Here is a 17,880-nt window from a genome sequence, read left to right as displayed (position 1 = left end):
GTCTATGATGAACTGTAACATTACCTTAGCCTGTATTTTTGGAGGGACGCCCAACTGCTGACTGCAACTAGCTTACTGAAATTCTGATCATTTTCTTGATAATGGTAGCTAGCAATTTAGCCATTCAGTTCATTCAGTTTCCACAGAAGTTAACTACCACACCACATCTTTAATTTTCAAAGTCAGCCCAACATTACCTCTTTGTCTCTATGCCTCCTCTTCTGACAGGTTTATGTCTGACTCCTCCACCTCCTGGAGGAGCTCCTCTGTTGAAAGTTCCTCGTCAGTTTGCTGGTTTGCGCAGCAATTGCAGGGCAGTGACCGTTAAAAGATGCAGTGACACAGTGACATGACTGCGCACACTGCCCCCCCCATTCAAATATCCACAGTCATAGTTCAGAGGTGAAAATTTCTTCTAAGTTCACTAGCATTAATAAAAATAGGCATTTTACCCACCACAGAACCTAGGCTTGATAGACAGATAATAACAATAATAACACAATGACCATCCCATCTCCCAACAACATTTCTTCACAGACTGATATTGTACCTCTAAATATTGGGAAAATGGTATAGACGTGCCTTTTTTCAGTTTGGTACTTATATGTACCCTTTCAACCCAGAAAAGGTACATGATAGTATCTTATGGACCAACTATAACCCTTTGACGGTACATCAACAGCAGTTGTACATTAAAGAACATGAATGTACCCCAACCATACCCCTTTTTTGACAGTGTAGTATGGTAATATGGGTATTGGAATGCAGCTCATGGTGAAAACCAAAAAGAACTGAAGTGCTAATTGCCTGAAGTGCTTACTATGTAGCAGCTCCGTCACATGCCTACAGGTCCTGTGTGTTAATGTGTGTATTTTTGGTGTATCTGTGTATGTAAGGATTACAAGAGTGAAAAAACTGAATTTCCGCATTTAAAGATTAATCATTAAAAATATATTATTTTATCAATATTGATTCAAGCTAAAAAAATATATATAGAAGCACAACAGACAGTCATGGCAGGGTGGCCATACAAGATCAATCCAAGAGATGAGTCGGCACAGTAGCCAACCAAAAACACGACAGATTTTATGAAAATAAAAACACTATATATCTTGTGTGACAGGAGAGATGAACCAGAGATAGAGATAAATAGAGATATAGTTGGAAAGATGAGGAAAGACACGGAAGGGTGAGATATAGCTGAGTCTGTAGGGACTTGATGTGGAAACTGGAAGATGGTGCCCTTGAGCAAGGCACTGAAGCTCTAACTGCTTGGAGCTCTGAGTATGTGTCACTCCATCGGTTTGACATCTCTCTACAGCTAATGCATGTCTATTGGTCCTGTGTGTACATGATTGCATGTGTGTGTGTAATAAATCCTAACAACAGAGTGTAATATTCAATTTTGACAATTATTGTATCATATAGATCTACGCTAATAGATCAATGTAGATAAACAAGGTAGTCATGGCACAACGGCCATGACAGGTAATCAAACAACCGAGCACAACACAAACCGCCACCGTAGCATTATATCTGACATTTTTGTCAAAGTTATCATTCTTATTCTGTGACAACGTAACATTATGTGAGGTGTTTCATAAAAGTTATATGTATTTTTGGACTTTTTATTTAGAAAACAAAAAAGTTGAAAAAATAGAAACTCATGGTGGAAAAATGTAAATGACACCTATCTTACAGCAGATAGAGAGGAGATATAGAGAGATAGTCAGGGCACGGAGGCCATAAATAGATAAAGAGGGATGAGGAATAGAGATAGATAGAGAGGTAAAACCAGATATAAGGGATAGTTAGAGAGATGAGAGATGGATAGTAATGGCATGGCGGCCACAATCAATAATCAAACAGATCGGTCGGCATGGCAGCCAACCAAAAACACAACACAGTCTTAAAGAAAATAAAAATGGCCCTTACTATTCGTAGATCTAGTTTGGCGGCAGTAGCTCAGTCTGGTGCGGGAATCAGAGGGTGCTGGGTTGGAGTCCAGAAGTCCAGCGTGGACCATGTCACGGAGTGTGGACTGGTAGACAGACAAAGAATAAGGAGATATAGAGGGATAGTTATGGCACAGCAGCCAAAAACACAACACAGACATAAGGCCCATTTGCACTGAACTATTATTACCTAGGGACCTCATGTTATGTCAAAGTTACCCCCCCTACATCTGTGTTTCATAGAGGGCATTCGCACAGGATAGGCGATGGCTGTGTTTTACCTATATTTACTGACAATATAATACTAAATTGGGAACACAGTAAATTTACAATAAAAATACATTTTTAAAAAAATGTATGTGCCACCCCACCCATGTCAGCTGAACACAAAAAGAAAAAAAGGGGGGGATATCAACTAAATATATAGCCAAAAATAAATTAATAATTTCTTTTAATTACTTAATTTTTGGGTAGTAGCCTCCACTGCCAGACCACCCATGAGAAGGTTACAGGTGAGATACCATTGTATGGGAAAGATTTCTTTAAGATTTTAGATTTGAAATATATTTTAATACCAATTATAAGGCCTTATTTTCAGATCTATCTTTTTTCTTCTTTGTTTTAATGGCAGAAATTATGCGATTGTAGGTGTAGCTCATTAAGTGCCCATGCAGCTTACATCCTCACTTACACAGCCACTAGATTGCCAATAATGGATTTCATCTGCAGACTAGAAGAAAAACCATTGGTCCAAAATGTCTGTTTAAAAAATTGAGAATTTCTATGTCATTTAAATGTATATCCTATATATATAGTGTGATTAACATGCACTTAAAACAGCTTGTTGTGTTAACTTCATCACATGTTGCTAACAGCCTATGTTATGTTACAACCAGAAGACTCATGTTCTTTCTGTGGGCAGGTTGATGAGACTTAAAAAATTTTTTCCCAGTGTATAATAATAGTGAGTTTTTGGTCTAATTTAAGTTCTTGTGTTTTCAATAATTGTAATATATGCCCCCCCCCCCAAACTTTATTTACATCAAATAGGTATAATAATAATAATTCATATAAAGTGTACAAAAAAAGCCCAACTTTGGAACAAGCCAGTGGTTTGATGTCCATAAATTATGATTTCATCACAAATTCAAACAAAATTGAAATCCTTCAAAGTAAAAATAGTCTTTGCAGCTTTTTTTGTTCTTCACAAATTCAGTTGAGATATTATCAGTCATGATTTTACCCTTAAATATGTAATCTGTTATGATGATTTGAACTATGTTAGTTTTTTTTTTTTTATTTTAATGGGGAAATTCTTTATCCACAAACAAATATTTTTAGGTTCACACCAGTCTTTCAGTCTTTACTGGACGGATTTACTCAACACTTTACGCTCTTGCTTTTACAAATAAAAAAAAGAAAGCAACAGATTTTTAGACTATTACAAAATTTTATCTGGTGAAACCGTGATGTGATATGAGTGTGAATTTTTTGTTTGTTTGTTTGCTCCTGTGAAGTGTTGATTATTTTTTATTTTATTGTAAATCTTTTATTAATTTATGTATTAATATTATGATTATTCATGTATTCCTCAACCTTTTTCTTGCCCACCAAAATAACCTCCATCAGCTAATGTTATTGAATTAGTTAGCCTGCAATGTAATTTGCAAAAGCTTCTTTAATATAATATTTGTAATATCTTCATGACCAGGCTTATTCCCCTACCACCTTAAAATCGCGGATAAAAATAGCTAAATAGCTAACATTAGCTAATTGTTAAGAAGCTAACTTTACACAGACAGGTTTTATATGGAAACAAAGGCTTGATAGCATTTACGTTCAATTGGTTAACCTTATATTATAAAACCCCAACATCAGTTTGTCACCAATTTTAAGTGAACCTCACTTTATCAATAAATGTTTAGTTTACAATTGAGTGTATGGAAGCTGAAAGTGATTCTGGTTTGTTAGCATGGGAGCCTACCTTGTAGAGGACCTTCTAAAAACCGAGCGTTTCTTCGTGAATATATGATCGTAAAAAATTACAAAATCATCTCTGTGTGATGTTACAGTTGGGCATGAGATCTCCTTTTAAATTATTAATGGGGTTAAGGTAAATATTAAGTTGACAAACAACTTTTTAGGTTATGGGTTGTGAGTTAACCAACAAGTGAGGGGAGGCTCTCGAGGGCAGCTGACGGGAACGCGCATCAGGCACGCTGAACGTGAACGCCCCCGGGCGAAACCCCAGTGTTTTTTAGAGAGGTCCCTCCTTTTGTTGCATCAAAAGCTAAGCTTTGTTAGCTCATGCTACTTTAAAGTTACATTAGCTCGTTAGCTAGCTATCTACCGTTAGCAAAACCATGACGCAGCACCTCGTTAAGCACGCTCATGTCAATCATACTAAAATTACTGAAAACTGTTTCAAATTGTCCGAAATATACTAGTTTCCCAACCACAGAGAAACAATTTTCACCATAGTATAACATTAAAACTTTTAATACATCACTAATACATCAAAAGAAAAAATAATACTGCCTTTTTAATAGCAATAATGACACCTAAAATGTTTCTGATATACCAAATGGTGACAGGTGTAGTCCTCTAATCAAATAAACTAGCGACACCTTGTGTTTAAAAGATGTTACTACTTCACTAACTAATACCTTACAAAGAGGGCAAAATGAGAAGGATTATCTATTATTTATCCTGAAAACACAACATTTTTGTACACACGTACACAATGCATTTTCTATATGCCATGCCATGAGTCAATATGACACTTTTAATGATACATGTATTTAGTAAGTATGTAATCAACTGAATAAGGAGACGTATGTATATCAAGTCAAGTCCCTGTGGGGAGTTCTGTAACCCAAGAATACTCCCACCCCCCTTAAAAAAAATAGGTGTTTATTACTCCTTATATACAGCAACTCTGGTGCAAGATTCAACTATTGGGTGACAGGTAAAGTAATGACCTTGTGGTGCAAGAGTTTCACTTTAAGTCTCAGATCCTTGGATAAATTCTGCACACTTGACACAGTTGAGAAATACTTTGTGTAGGATGAAATTAAGAGCAAACAATAATTTAAAATTTAAAATTTCCAAGTTTTTACTAGAAATTATGAGAATTCTTTACATGAACATCATTAATCAAGTTCTTGGCAAATTACTTACAATTAAAACACTTAACAAACTCACTCACTCACCCACCCACCCACAAACATGCACAAAATTAAAAATTTATATCCCTGAGCAATATTAACTTAGTGATCAGCTTCATTACACTTTGTGGTTTATCCTTCAGTTCATTCATCTATTTATCATTGTAGTTTTTTGGGGTTTTTTTTAAAGATTGTTTTTGGCTTTTATTGCCTTTAATGGACAGACAGTTTGAGCTTGAGAGGAGGAGAGAGAGGGGGCGACATGCAGCAAAGGGCCAAGGCTGGAATCGAACCCGCTGCAGTGAGTATACAACCTCTGCATATGGGGTGCCGCTCTACCCACTGAGCCACCAGGCAACCCTAGTTTTTGATTTTTAAAGAGAGGTCATTCTCCTGTCAAAGTGTTTGTCAGTTGTCTAGCTCTGGTCAGTTTCACCACAGTACACCACCCTGCTCTCCACTCGCGATCGCTCTGCTTCAAACACCAGTAAATGGCTAAGTAGTGTCTCCTCAGGACCTGAGCGGATCAGCGAAGGATCATTGTTCTGCAATCACAAAAACACAGACGCACACAATCACACACTAATGAATTGAATTTAGTTTTAGTGTCTCCTCCACATGTACAAGAATGTAAATTCATTGAATATTTTTAATATGTCCAACATGTCAAACTGTCAAAGCAGGGAAAACATTCAAATCAATGCTGTTCATACACAGCAACAACCACATGATCTGACTCTGGAGTTGGCTGAGGAGAAAAATGAAACACTTAACTATACATTGACAAAACACATTTTAAAAACACTATTAATAAGCTCTCACCGCCACAGCAGAAATAAAAGCATCCATTAGGTGGTAGTCTGCCCCACCATGTCCAGTCATGCCAAAGCCTTGGGGCACATCACTGCGCAGTGTGTGCTTTTCAGATCTTTGGGTCAGAAAGTCAAACACACGAATCTCATGGTTGCCATATGTCAGCTCCCCCTGTGAGGACACAGTTCATTATATAGGTAGGATATAACCATTGCATCCATGAAAGTCAGAACTTACTGATGCAGTGTGTAGCTATATTATAAGCAATAATGTGCTTCCAACAGTTTGGGAGAGACACTTTAAAAAAATCCATTTTTATTTTCCCAGAGTGTCTATTTGCACCTGGGTGAGAGTAGTCAGACTGCAGTTATTCAGCGGTTTACACCAATCTCTTCGACACGTTGAACGACTAGAACGACTAGAAAAAGACACAATATGGATCCCACTGCATGATAGTAGTCTTCACATTGAAGCACCAAGGTCGGAAGCATTTACAATGAGCGCAAAGAGCTCATGGTTACTACTAGCCAATGTTGGATGTTCTGTGAGATTAGAGCAGCAAATTTACAAGGAAAAACCCAGATATTTTCCATAGAGTCAGGTGACGTAGTAAAAAGAACAACGCTGCCTATGGGGGGAGTAGAATGTGTTGGGTGAATGGGTCAAAGCATAGGACTTAACCATTGGAGACTGGTGTTTGAGTCAGTGTTGGCTTAGCAGCATAGCTTGATACCATAACATCATTTATTGAGTTGGACGCCCAGTAATATATACACCCCAATGTAAATAGCCACATTACCTTTTTACATTCCAGGTACAAAAAGCATTGTAAGCTAAGGACACGTGGGTGCAAATAGAAACTATCTTCTACTTTGCTTTGAAAGAACCTAATTGGCCTGCACGCACCCTACACACACCTTTGGGTGTGAACGATGACTGTGAAGCCTCATTGCCCAACATCACTGTTCAACCTAACTGATGCTCTTGTGGAAAGCCCTCCCTGGAGAGTGGAGGCTTGCTTGTTATAGCAGTATAACAATGCCACTGATTTTAGAAAATTTGGCATCTTCAACAATTACATATAGTTATATCAATCTGGTGTGTCCACATACTTTTGGCCATATAGTGTATGTGGTCAACAATACTCTGATATCAGTTTTTTTTTCTATAATGTATTAACACTTTTGGTCAGGTGGAATTACTGTGATTTCTGTGGTGTATCTTTTTTCTGCTGGATTCCTTTCTTTGTTGCATGTCTTACATCTTCAGTTTCAGTATTTCTTTCTCCTTTCTTTTCTGCAGTGCACATTTCTTTCCAGTCCTACCTTGCTGCCATAGATAGTTGTTTTTCGCTCACATATCTCCTCAGTGAACGCCACCATGGAAAAGGCTGCCGTAAGACCCCCTTCAAACTCCATGTTAACAACCTGGGCAAACAGAACAGACGTGTTTTATTTTGACTGTATGTTGAATACATTCCTCTTACCTTTACTACTATTTATCTATCTAGATTGTTTTGGTGCAAGTTGCTGAGTTTGTGAGATATCGGCCGTAGAAATGTCAGCCTTCTCTCCATTATAATGCAACTAAATGGCACTCACTCACCTGTTTCCCAAAATTATGACCTGGTTACTCAAGAAAATGCACAGACATTGTTGAAAGCAGTTTCATATAGGAACTATTTTCTTTCTATCAAACTACGCCTTCTAACCCTTACACTGCATTGGTCTTCCACAAGAGGATTTCAAGAGTTATACTGAGCCATTAATGTTTACATCTGGCGATGTTAAGAATGTTTTTGGCACTCTGAGCACCACAAGCCGAGTGCCATCTAGGGCCATTATACTGGAGAGAAAGCAGACATCTCAACAGCCAATATCTCCAACACTTGGCAACTCACACCAAAACAATCTAGACTGATAAATAGCACTACAGGTAGAGAAACTGTTTTTTTTTTGTTTTAGGGTGAACTGTTTTTTTTGTTTTATTTTCAAGCCAGTGTGTTCTAACCTGGTTACTGCAGACATCATTGTCACATTCATAGACACAGCGCCCATATGGTCCAGTCCTCAGGGCCTCAGTTACCGACTCAATGTCTGGGAACGAGCTCGGACAAATGACTGATACAGGCCAACCAGTGTGACCCTGGCACAAACATTTACACACATACAGTACGAATTAAATAATGTACAGCATGCAAAGTATTATGTTCACAGATTAAGTATAATAGATAATAATAACTTCAATTCGCCACAAAGTGTCATAATGACAATGGGCGCTCAACAAACTTGTACATTGGACTAAACCAGTAAAATTGGAAATCGACTCAACTCTACCTGTTTCACTCTGTCCAGGTAAATTTTGCATGCCGAGTATGGACAGTCTTTTTCTATTGAACAATCCAGGCAGCGATTTCCAGCATCTGCTGGCTGTTAAAAAACAAGCAACGTCACATTTTATATTCATGCTTATTATAGACAGCGCTGTTGCAATAACGAAGAGAACTGGCATGGATTAATACATATGACACAAAAATATAACTCAGGAATGTTGAAAAGGATTAACCCTTTGAAACTTGGAGCAACATCGCTTTTCTTGCGATTGAAGTGATTTCAGACTCCTTTCACAGGTATTTAAATCTTTGAGTCCAGAGGAGATTGGTAAGATGTCTTTCAAAAACATGGGGAAAAGGCAATAAGCAACTTCGTAAGAAATGTTCCACATATGTAAAGAAATTATTAAATTTAGAAAAAAAAATAAAGTTAGAGGAAAATGTCTAGGGGTGATAAAGAAAAAAAAATAAGGAAAATAACTAGGACTATTACCATTATAATACATTTTAAATTATATTGTAGAAAATTATTATAATTTCTAAGCACTTTTTTCAGGTAATTTCCTTGTTTGTTTGTTTTTTACTTTTTTCCTATAAATTTATTTAAAATATTTTTTTGTTAATTTTGAGTCATTACTTCTTAAGTTGCTAATTGCCTCCTTCCCTTTTTTTTAAAAAAAGAAATTAAGCCAATTTGCTGAGGTTTCAAAGGGTTGAAGGGCTGTAATGTCATGCACTGTTTCACGTAACATTTATAGATAAAATAAAACAGACAATAAAATTAGAAAACAACAATACATAAAAGAAAAAAGTAAAATGTAACCACATAGATAGTTTGCTCACAACTGCAGTGAATGGTTGTTTCCTTTGTCATGTAATGTTTTCTGTGTATTAACTCAAATACTGTGAAGAGGCCACAGACCTTGTTTACTTTTCCGAAGTGGCTGACAGATCCAAATGATGACACTTTCACACACCTGCCAAGTGCAAAGTTAATGATTCATCTCAGGAAAAACAGAACGGCCTGACAGAAAATAACCTTATCCACCTGAAAACACACAAACACTGTGTTCCAACTAAAGAGTCTACCACTGCTGTCTGGTGGTTTACCTGCGAGCTCCAGCCCAGTGGTGTATGAGGTCAATGTCATGGCACGATTTAGCCAAAAGAGAAAAAGAGCTCTTCGCTTCATTCCTCCAGTTCCCTCGAACAAATGAGTGAGCAAAGTGATAAAACCCGACCTGGAACACAAGGATGACAAGACTAATCTGAAATCAGTTATGCCTTGATTTTTTTTTTAAAAACATGATAAAATGAGGAATGTTGTAACTGATAAAGGAGTGAGTTTAAAGAGGAGCTCTGAGGATATGCAATAGCATCGTCTTGATTTCTGTTCTGCTGACATTCTTACCGGCTCAAAGTGCTGAATGTGGATCACATCACCTATGACTCCAGCATCTATCAGCTCCTAGAATATAAAAAACAAAAATTACAAGGTGAAATCTGATATATAAACATACTTTGCTCCCCCCTGATGTAGACGCAAGCCAGCAGATTTAATTCATTTGTTCTGGCAATTTCTGAATCTCTCCACCTTCTAGATATCTTTATCTGGTATCTTTCAAGCTTTTATTGTGATGTTTGAAAACCAGTTAAACCTTGATTCAGTCTGCGCACTTTTTGGTTTGACATCCATGAAATCCTGTGCTGTTTTACCAACTAAAGCCTTCATTGTCATGGCTTTCACAACTTTCTTAGGGAGACTTTGGACCCTTCCGAAGTGGAAGCAAAACACTCCTCGTCCTTTTCTCATTTGGTCAAAGATGGTATGTATGATCCAAGCACACTTACACACACTGGATTTTTCATGCCACTTTACAGCAGGGATACTCAGCGGGGATGGAAATAGGGATTTCAATTTGTCAGCATACTTTATGAATTGTGCTTCTGTGTAGTTGGGAAATTAATGGTTGGCCTGAAGTCAAATAAAACATGTTTTGTATCATTTAGGATATGGGACATGGGATAAAGACTTTGGAAATCAATAAAACAAAAAAATGCTTTACTTTCCTTATTAAAACTCAATAACAGGTTTACTATATAAAATACCCATAAATACTGTATATCTTTAAACACACAAAACTGTTAACCATGCCTAGTGAAGAAAACTGTCAAGAGTTTTCAAAAAAACATAGTGTGTGTGAAAAAGCTGTTTATCTTCTTTACCTTTATCTTGTGGATGACGGGATCATACCGGAGAACGTGACCCACTGATAGCATCACACCATTCTGAGTGCAGGCCTCCACAATCGCCTTGCAGTCTTTGGGAGTTGTCTAAAGTCATGTGAGGACATTGGTGTGTAGGGAAGGCATGAGGGTCACACGAATGCAATCATGGAAAGGCAAACAGAAAACACAACGTTTTTGTATTTCAGAAACTGACACAAAATAGTGTATTTTCTCAAAATTTGTGATGTGTTTGACGGAAACATAATCTGAAATATGACTTATAAAATACAGTATGTAGTATGTTTTTTAAAGGGATAATTTCAAGTCAAAATACACATCACAAACTAGCATAGAATAAATCACTGTAAAAACACTATACACTCATATTAAGGTTAAAGTTGTGCTCTGTGTTAAGATAATTTATTTACAGAACACTCACTGCCATTGGTTTCTCCAGCAGAACATGGTAGCCCTTCTTTGCAAAGGCCACCGCAGGTTCCTGAGAAACACAAACAAGTGTAACAAGTGAATGTAACAAGTGAATGACTACCAAAAGAACGATTTCCAAATAATGCGGACCAATAATGAGGTGTGTACACAGATTAGTAGAAATTGAGAGTTATTCATATATACAGAATACATGTTGTGTGTTTACCTTATGAAGGTGGTCTGGGGTACAAATTAACACAGCATCTGCAAACTTCTCTCTTTCAGCCATACTAGACCAGTCTTATTTGAAAAATACAAGAATTCAATAATTTAGTGTGAGGCAGATAACTCCAAAACAATCAGTGCTAATTTTCTTCTGTTGCTCACCTTCAAATATATTTTCATCTGCAATTTTGTGTTGCTGTTGAAGTTTAGTGCGAGCAAATTTCCTTGGATCAGCCACACCAACAACCTCCAGGTGAAGATGAGTTGAAGAAATGGACATAACAAGTGCTCTTTTAGACATTATTGGGCAGTGGTGGAAAAAGAGGTATTTCAGATCATTTACTTAAAGTTCCAGTGTGAAGGATTTAGGGGGATTTATTAGCAGAAATTAAATGTAATATTCATAACTGTGTTTTCTTTATTGTAAAATCACCAGGAAAAAGAATTGCTGTGTTTTCATTTCAGTCGTTCTGCAACTTCACCACTAGATGCCACTGACTTCTACACAATGGACCTTAAAGTACAGTAAAAAAAATAACAGGGAAAAGTATGAGTAAAAGCCCTATATTAAACTAATGTTAAAAAGCCTCACAATTAAAATGAACTTATTTTGTTACAGAAAACATGGATTTGAGGATCTATTTGTACTGTGACAAACCTGTATATAATACTTAACATGTTTCTGTAATGAATATCTTGTCAGGTATCTCATCTTGGATCATTTTACTCACAGAGATTTTATTATGCAAAATTATGTTTTTATCAGTACAGCTGCAGGGCGACCTCTCCTTACCTTAACACGTTCAGGGTGGACTGATGCATACTGGGAGTAGATTTCTCCTCGACAACCAGCTCCCACCACAATAACATGGACAAGGGAAGTCATTCTTGCACCCTGAGAACTTTAACACAAATCAAAGCTTGTTAACGCACATTTTACAATGCCTGAGGTAATACACACTGTACTTTAATTATCAGAGGAGGGGATGGCTGAGGTGTGACAGTTTGGGGTATTTTTTGTTTGTGTTTTATTTTTTATATTGACCCTTCCCAAAGCCACAGATACTTTTCCCGTGAGCCTCCCTGAGGGACTGGGGGAATATGCATGGCCCTCCCTCCACCATAAATGGACCCTAACCATTTTTCTTATATATTCACACCAAATTAATATTTTGGAGCCAATTCAATGAGCAAACAGTATGAGATTGGAGGTTATCACCCAAAGAAATCTAAATTCTTAAGCGAAATGCTAATCCTCCCTACAAATCATAACACTAACATGCATGTTTTTACAGTTTTCCATGTTTTTGGCTATGAGAACAGGTGTGATTTTGGTGGGGGGGTTAAACCTTGCCTTTCAACCCTTCAAAACCTAAATCAACATAAGTTGTCTTGTGCTTTGTTCATATGCCTTTCATAAGCTATTTAACCCTTTGAAACCTCAGTTGATTGATTTGATTTCTTTTGACTTTTTACTTGGCAAGAAGTGTCCCACAAATTGCAAGAAATTAGCAACAAGATCTGACCTGAAAATAAGTTTTAGGACAGGGGGAGTATTATTAAAAACTGTTCAAAAACTAGGAAAACGTGTCCAGAAAATGATGTTTTTAATTTTTATAACTATATATTTCAAATTATGTTACAGAAATTTTATACATTTACATTTTTAAATTTTCATCGATTTTTTCGATTTTTTTTTTTTTTTACTAACTCCTTGCTGATTTTTATGCCATGTCTTGCAAAGTTGCATTCTTCCTGTGTTTTTGAAAGAGATCAAACCAATTTGCTTAGGTTTCGTAGGGTTAAACGCGCTAGTTTGGGATTTCAGAGGATAGCCTATTTATATTATATTATAATATATATATTTTATATTATTAAATACATGTTGCTCTCTCGATAAAGATTGGCCGTCATCTGAATTAACCATTTAAATATATCTGTGTCCTTCCAAATGCGCTTATTAAAAATCCAAACAGACACTGTCTATAAAAGTACAGAGCTATCGCATTAAAACTGTGTTTCTGGTAAAGATGTGTCATTTAATGACATAGCTGTTTGGCTCAGTACCTGCTTTGTCCCATGCGACTGTCAAAACCTTCCGTCCGTCTTCCGCGTAGGTCCAATCTCGACAGGAGACGTCGGGAGTGAGCTCAGGTTGTGGTGCTGGTGGTGCTGACTACAGCAGCAGTAATGATTCACTTCTTCGAACAAAATTAAACTAACCGCACAGCAGTCACGCAGTAACGTGACGCCCCCTACAGTGTGCACGAGGCAACTCTGCTGCCTTCACTAATCCTCGTTCATCCTACATCGCATTCACTTTTTGGAAAATCAGAACATGTTGGAAGGCAAAACAGAAAAATCTACCCAAAATAGAATTCACACGCATGGAGGTGATCATTTCGAGATTTCTCTAAAAGTAACAGGTAGAAAGGGTTACATGCATCCTGTTTGGGTTGCAGACACGTCCATGTGTTTTTTTTTTTGTTTTGTTTTTTAATCAGTCGGGATAAGATAACACAAAACGAAAACGCAGTTAAAGGAGTAACAAGGAACAAAGGGGGCACATATACACAAAAAGGTTTTTTTTTTTTTTTTATAAATACCCACAGCCCTTTATCTGCTGATACAACTAAATAAGTCTTTGCTCCAACAAACAAATGACGACCGAAATTAGACTTTTAATATTCACCGAACTATATCAAACATTTACCTGGGTCCAGACCACTGAGTCTGCCCAACTACGGGCCAAAGTGCAACTTCAGAGGGTCTTCGGGAATCTTCGGCTACCTTCGTCAGGGCCGATCTATAGCTAAAGCTCGGATCACGTGACACGATTAGCTCCTCAGCATGAGCTCAGGTTTCTGATGCTCGGTAGCAACAAACATTTCTAATGCTCGCAAGCGCCTGAATTGTGATCTAAATATCTTCCGTTTTTCAAGAGTAGCTTTACTTCATAACACAGTATATTGTAGAAGAGTAGAACTAGAGCTATATCACACAGGAGTGCGCTTTTTCGGCATATTTGGACATTTTTCCGTGCTAGCTAGCTAAGGTTAGCTTGTCGGCTAACGTGAACATCAACATGAATATTGACAACGTTAATCAGTCTGTCACAACTGGAGTTTCTTCTACGACGTCTTCAACCTCAAGTAATTGTGTCGCAAATGATAATGCAACAACTAACGTCAGCAGCATCCCTTCAGTGACGAGTAATGGTAACGTTATATGTCTTTTGTTTACTAGTGTTATTGTCCATGTTGTGCTCACATTAGCTTGCTAACGTTAGTTTAGTTCTCTCAGAGATGGATGATTTGTTTGCCCGCCACAATATATTTGCAAGCATTGTGTATTTTTCATGTGTGAACTTAGATTTATTTTTATTTTTTAATTTAATCTAATGCTCTTTTTTGCAACACTTGTTTGCAAACAGGGTTTAGACTTTGCTCATTCTTAATTTTTGTAGTAACGACTTTATCATTACACTTTAGATGAACCAGATAGCAACACATTTTCCTCCTTTAACATACACTTATCCTAAACACTTGAATTACAGCTTCAGCCTCAGCTGTCATGGTGACACCATCAGCAGACTCCTCTGTCTCCAACGGTGTCTATGTTCCTGGTGGCATCACCAATGGAGATGTAAAGCCTGCCCTTTCCACCACGCCCCTGGCAGATTTCCTCATGCAGCTGGAAGAGTACACTCCCACAGTAAGTAAAATTTAGTCAGTGAGCTTACTATATTCTGCATTCACAGCACACGTTGTTGGAAAGATCACATATTTAAAAATACTTTATATGTTAAAGTTGTTAACAGCTAAATTCTGTCTAATGTCTGAAACAAGTTTGTACTCTCTATCAGTGATATTATACTTATATATATATGTATATATATACATTCAACCTAGGTACAAACAGTATAATATATAATAGAATCGCTCTTTAGTCAACAATATTAAATTGACATTCATGACAAATTTCTATCCCCCTACCCTTGATGACCATGGCCGTTTTTTACCAAGCACTGTTATCCTAAGGAAATGCTGTTAGTTTCCTCCAGCGGCCACACTGGCCACAAATATTTTTTCAAACCATTCTTTTGAAAACCAAAAACTTTTATTTTATTTTATTTTATTTTATTTTTTGCACAAAATTCATATCGGTAGTGTTCTATAATTTCACCCCAATAACAAAAATATATCTCTTTAACAAAAATATATCCTCCCCTTTTTTAGCTTTCTGTACAGTAAACTTAAAAATACCTCTCAAATTGTAGTTGCTGTCCTGTACTACAAAAAAACAAACTTCTGTACACATTGTGTACTTTGATTTTACTCTGAATATTATTTGCATTATTTTGTAATGTACCAAATCATTACATGTCATAGTCTAGAAAGTTAGAAACAATGAATAAGTGTAATCGTAGTCACCAGCTCTATTAATAATTCGTGTGGCTCATTTTTGTAGTAAAGCTATTGGATTTGAAGTTATTTTAGAGGTCAACCAACACAATCACACACAATGATATGTGAAACTTTAATATGGTTTTTTGTTTCGAGAACTTTATTAATGTATGTTTCAGAAGAAGGGGACAAAACAAAAAACACCTTTGCCTTTGTATTCTTGGAATTTATTGTAATTTTGTATTACATGTTCAAAATAAAATGATAAAATGGATGAAATGAATATATATATATAAGGAATATAGTTAAGCAATAAATTATATACAAGGCCTTTTAGTGTAATATATCTCTTGATTTAAACAGGATCGCTAATGACACTGAATTTTTTCATTATGATAGTCAATATGTCGATGTCCATGTTAATCTATGATCATTCACAACCACTAACAGAATCCCTGTCAGTTTCAGTGAAAGCAAGCTATGTTAATCTTTTTTTTTTTTTTTCCCCTGCAGATTCCTGATGCAGTTACAGGCTACTACCTCAACCGGGCCGGCTTTGAGGCTTCTGATCCAAGAATGTAAGCACAACATTGACTGACTCTATGAAGTATAAGCTACTCTCAAGCTTCAGTGTGACCGGGTCTTTGAACAAGGGACAAAATGACCCAAATCATTGTGCTGTAATTGTTGTCTCATTCAAAAGTAAGAGTCACAGGCAGGGCCGGATATCGTTTATAAAAATTAAAACAACCAGTGCTAATACCATTTCCCTTTAAGTGATACCGATCCCAATAGAGTCCTTCATTTGGTACCTTTTATTCTACTTTATACCAGTTACCTGAATGAAAGCATCCTGTTGCTTAAAATGACACCAGGCGCCACAGGTGTATAGTATTGCCGCACTTTCTGGGCACCCTGAACCTCCCAGCTCAGTTTTATTGCTTGACCTCACCACAGACTGCATGGGCTTTAGCTGCTGTGGTAGTGGTTCAACTCATAGCTTCCATTAAATGGAACAGTGCTTGGGGTGATTGGCTGCGAACACAACCATACATAAGGCTTCTTCATCAAACGCAGGTATCATTTGATAGGAGAAATTTTGGAAAACTTGGTGATGGGTTATAACCACCACTTACAGGGCAGGCACACAAGGAGTACAAGAGGAGTGCTTTTGAATGTGTGAATGAGAGGTACATTGTAAAGCCCTTTGTTTAAAACCACTATATAAAAGTAGCACCTTTAACAGTCTATTTAGTTTTTAAAATGAAGTGTTAGAAGTTGAAAGATCTGAGAAAATGACTTGATGTAAGGTTAAGTGTCATGCCTGTCAGACTTTTTTCAAATGGAGTTTTAACAAAAGCACAGTAGCTGTTGCATGTCTGCATACTGGTATACAGTACACACTTAACTCGGCATGCACGAGCGCAAAGTACAGACTCTTCAGCCTAGTCGACCTTTTACTGTAATCTTTTTCACAGTTGCTGAAAGATTTCTTGGAAGTGAAAACGACATCATATGAACTCTTTGATCTGACTAATTCCTTTTTTTTCTCCACATGATAAATAGATAGATACAGATAGAGAGACAGACACATTGATTTTCTTTTTCATCTCTTCAGAATCCGTCTGATCTCCCTTGCTTCTCAGAAGTTTATCTCAGACATTGCCAATGATGCACTGCAGTACTGTAAAATGAAGGGCACCGCCTCAGGAAGTTCCAGGAGTAAGACAAAGGTCAGTGTTTCTCTCATTTTAAACATTTTGTTTTCATATGTAAATCTTCCATACACAGTGGCAGAACTGTATTTGTGTATTGTGAGAAGATGGTGACAGAGATAGTAGTCAACTGCCTGTAACTGCTCTCATCATGTTCCTGATAATTAATAGCTTTGTATTTGTCTTTTTTTCTAAAAATAGGATAAGAAGTACACTCTGACTATGGAGGACCTGACTCCTGCGCTCACAGAATATGGCATCAATGTCAAGAAACCCTATTACTTTACATAGGACTGTCTTCCTTTTACGGCTTTTGCTTTTGCTAGTTTTATCTCCCCGCTGACAAACTAGAGTTCATCAACACCTTTATTGCAAAATGGCTTTTATTTTCTCCTTTTTTTTGATTATGGTGCTTTAGTACAGCTTTGACAAATCTATTAAGTCACTTTGCCATTTGTTATGTTTTTGTGGAGCCACCTTTACATTGTGTTAAATTGTAAGATTACGTTTTATTGTGAAAATAAAACCCTTACCATAACTTTTATATTAGTGAGATGTTACATTTTTCCAACACAAGGAGAAGTGCTGTACTTTTTCTGACATTCTGCC

General features: G+C 36.9%; 2 protein-coding genes across 2 annotated transcripts; one reads left to right on the top strand and one right to left on the bottom strand.

The window, feature by feature from the left end:
* Nucleotides 1–5,045: 5,045 nt before the first annotated feature.
* LOC121947590 (uncharacterized) lies at nucleotides 5,046–13,374 on the bottom strand. Its single transcript, XM_042492700.2, has 14 exons — nucleotides 13,218–13,374; nucleotides 11,944–12,052; nucleotides 11,313–11,397; nucleotides 11,152–11,225; nucleotides 10,936–10,995; nucleotides 10,494–10,601; nucleotides 9,679–9,735; nucleotides 9,378–9,508; nucleotides 9,190–9,244; nucleotides 8,272–8,364; nucleotides 7,946–8,080; nucleotides 7,261–7,362; nucleotides 5,945–6,106; nucleotides 5,046–5,667 (listed from the first exon to the last, which is right to left on the bottom strand). The coding sequence occupies exons 1-14, from the start codon at nucleotides 13,229–13,231 to the stop codon at nucleotides 5,539–5,541; spliced, it is 1,314 nt and encodes a 437-aa protein (XP_042348634.2). The 5' UTR covers nucleotides 13,232–13,374; the 3' UTR covers nucleotides 5,046–5,538.
* Nucleotides 13,375–13,963: 589 nt separating this feature from the next.
* taf10 (TAF10 RNA polymerase II, TATA box binding protein (TBP)-associated factor) lies at nucleotides 13,964–17,815 on the top strand. Its single transcript, XM_042491948.2, has 5 exons — nucleotides 13,964–14,368; nucleotides 14,707–14,864; nucleotides 16,070–16,134; nucleotides 17,175–17,289; nucleotides 17,473–17,815. Exons 1-5 carry the CDS (start codon nucleotides 14,236–14,238, stop codon nucleotides 17,560–17,562), a joined length of 561 nt encoding a protein of 186 aa, XP_042347882.1. The 5' UTR covers nucleotides 13,964–14,235; the 3' UTR covers nucleotides 17,563–17,815.
* The last annotated feature ends 65 nt before the right edge of the window (nucleotides 17,816–17,880 follow it).

Source organism: Plectropomus leopardus, chromosome 9, assembly GCF_026936395.1.
Source record: "Plectropomus leopardus strain MGB_pleo_1.0 chromosome 9, ASM2693639v1, whole genome shotgun sequence".
Lineage (NCBI taxonomy): Eukaryota > Metazoa > Chordata > Actinopteri > Perciformes > Serranidae > Plectropomus > Plectropomus leopardus.
This window is presented reverse-complemented; position numbering and strand designations above follow the sequence as displayed.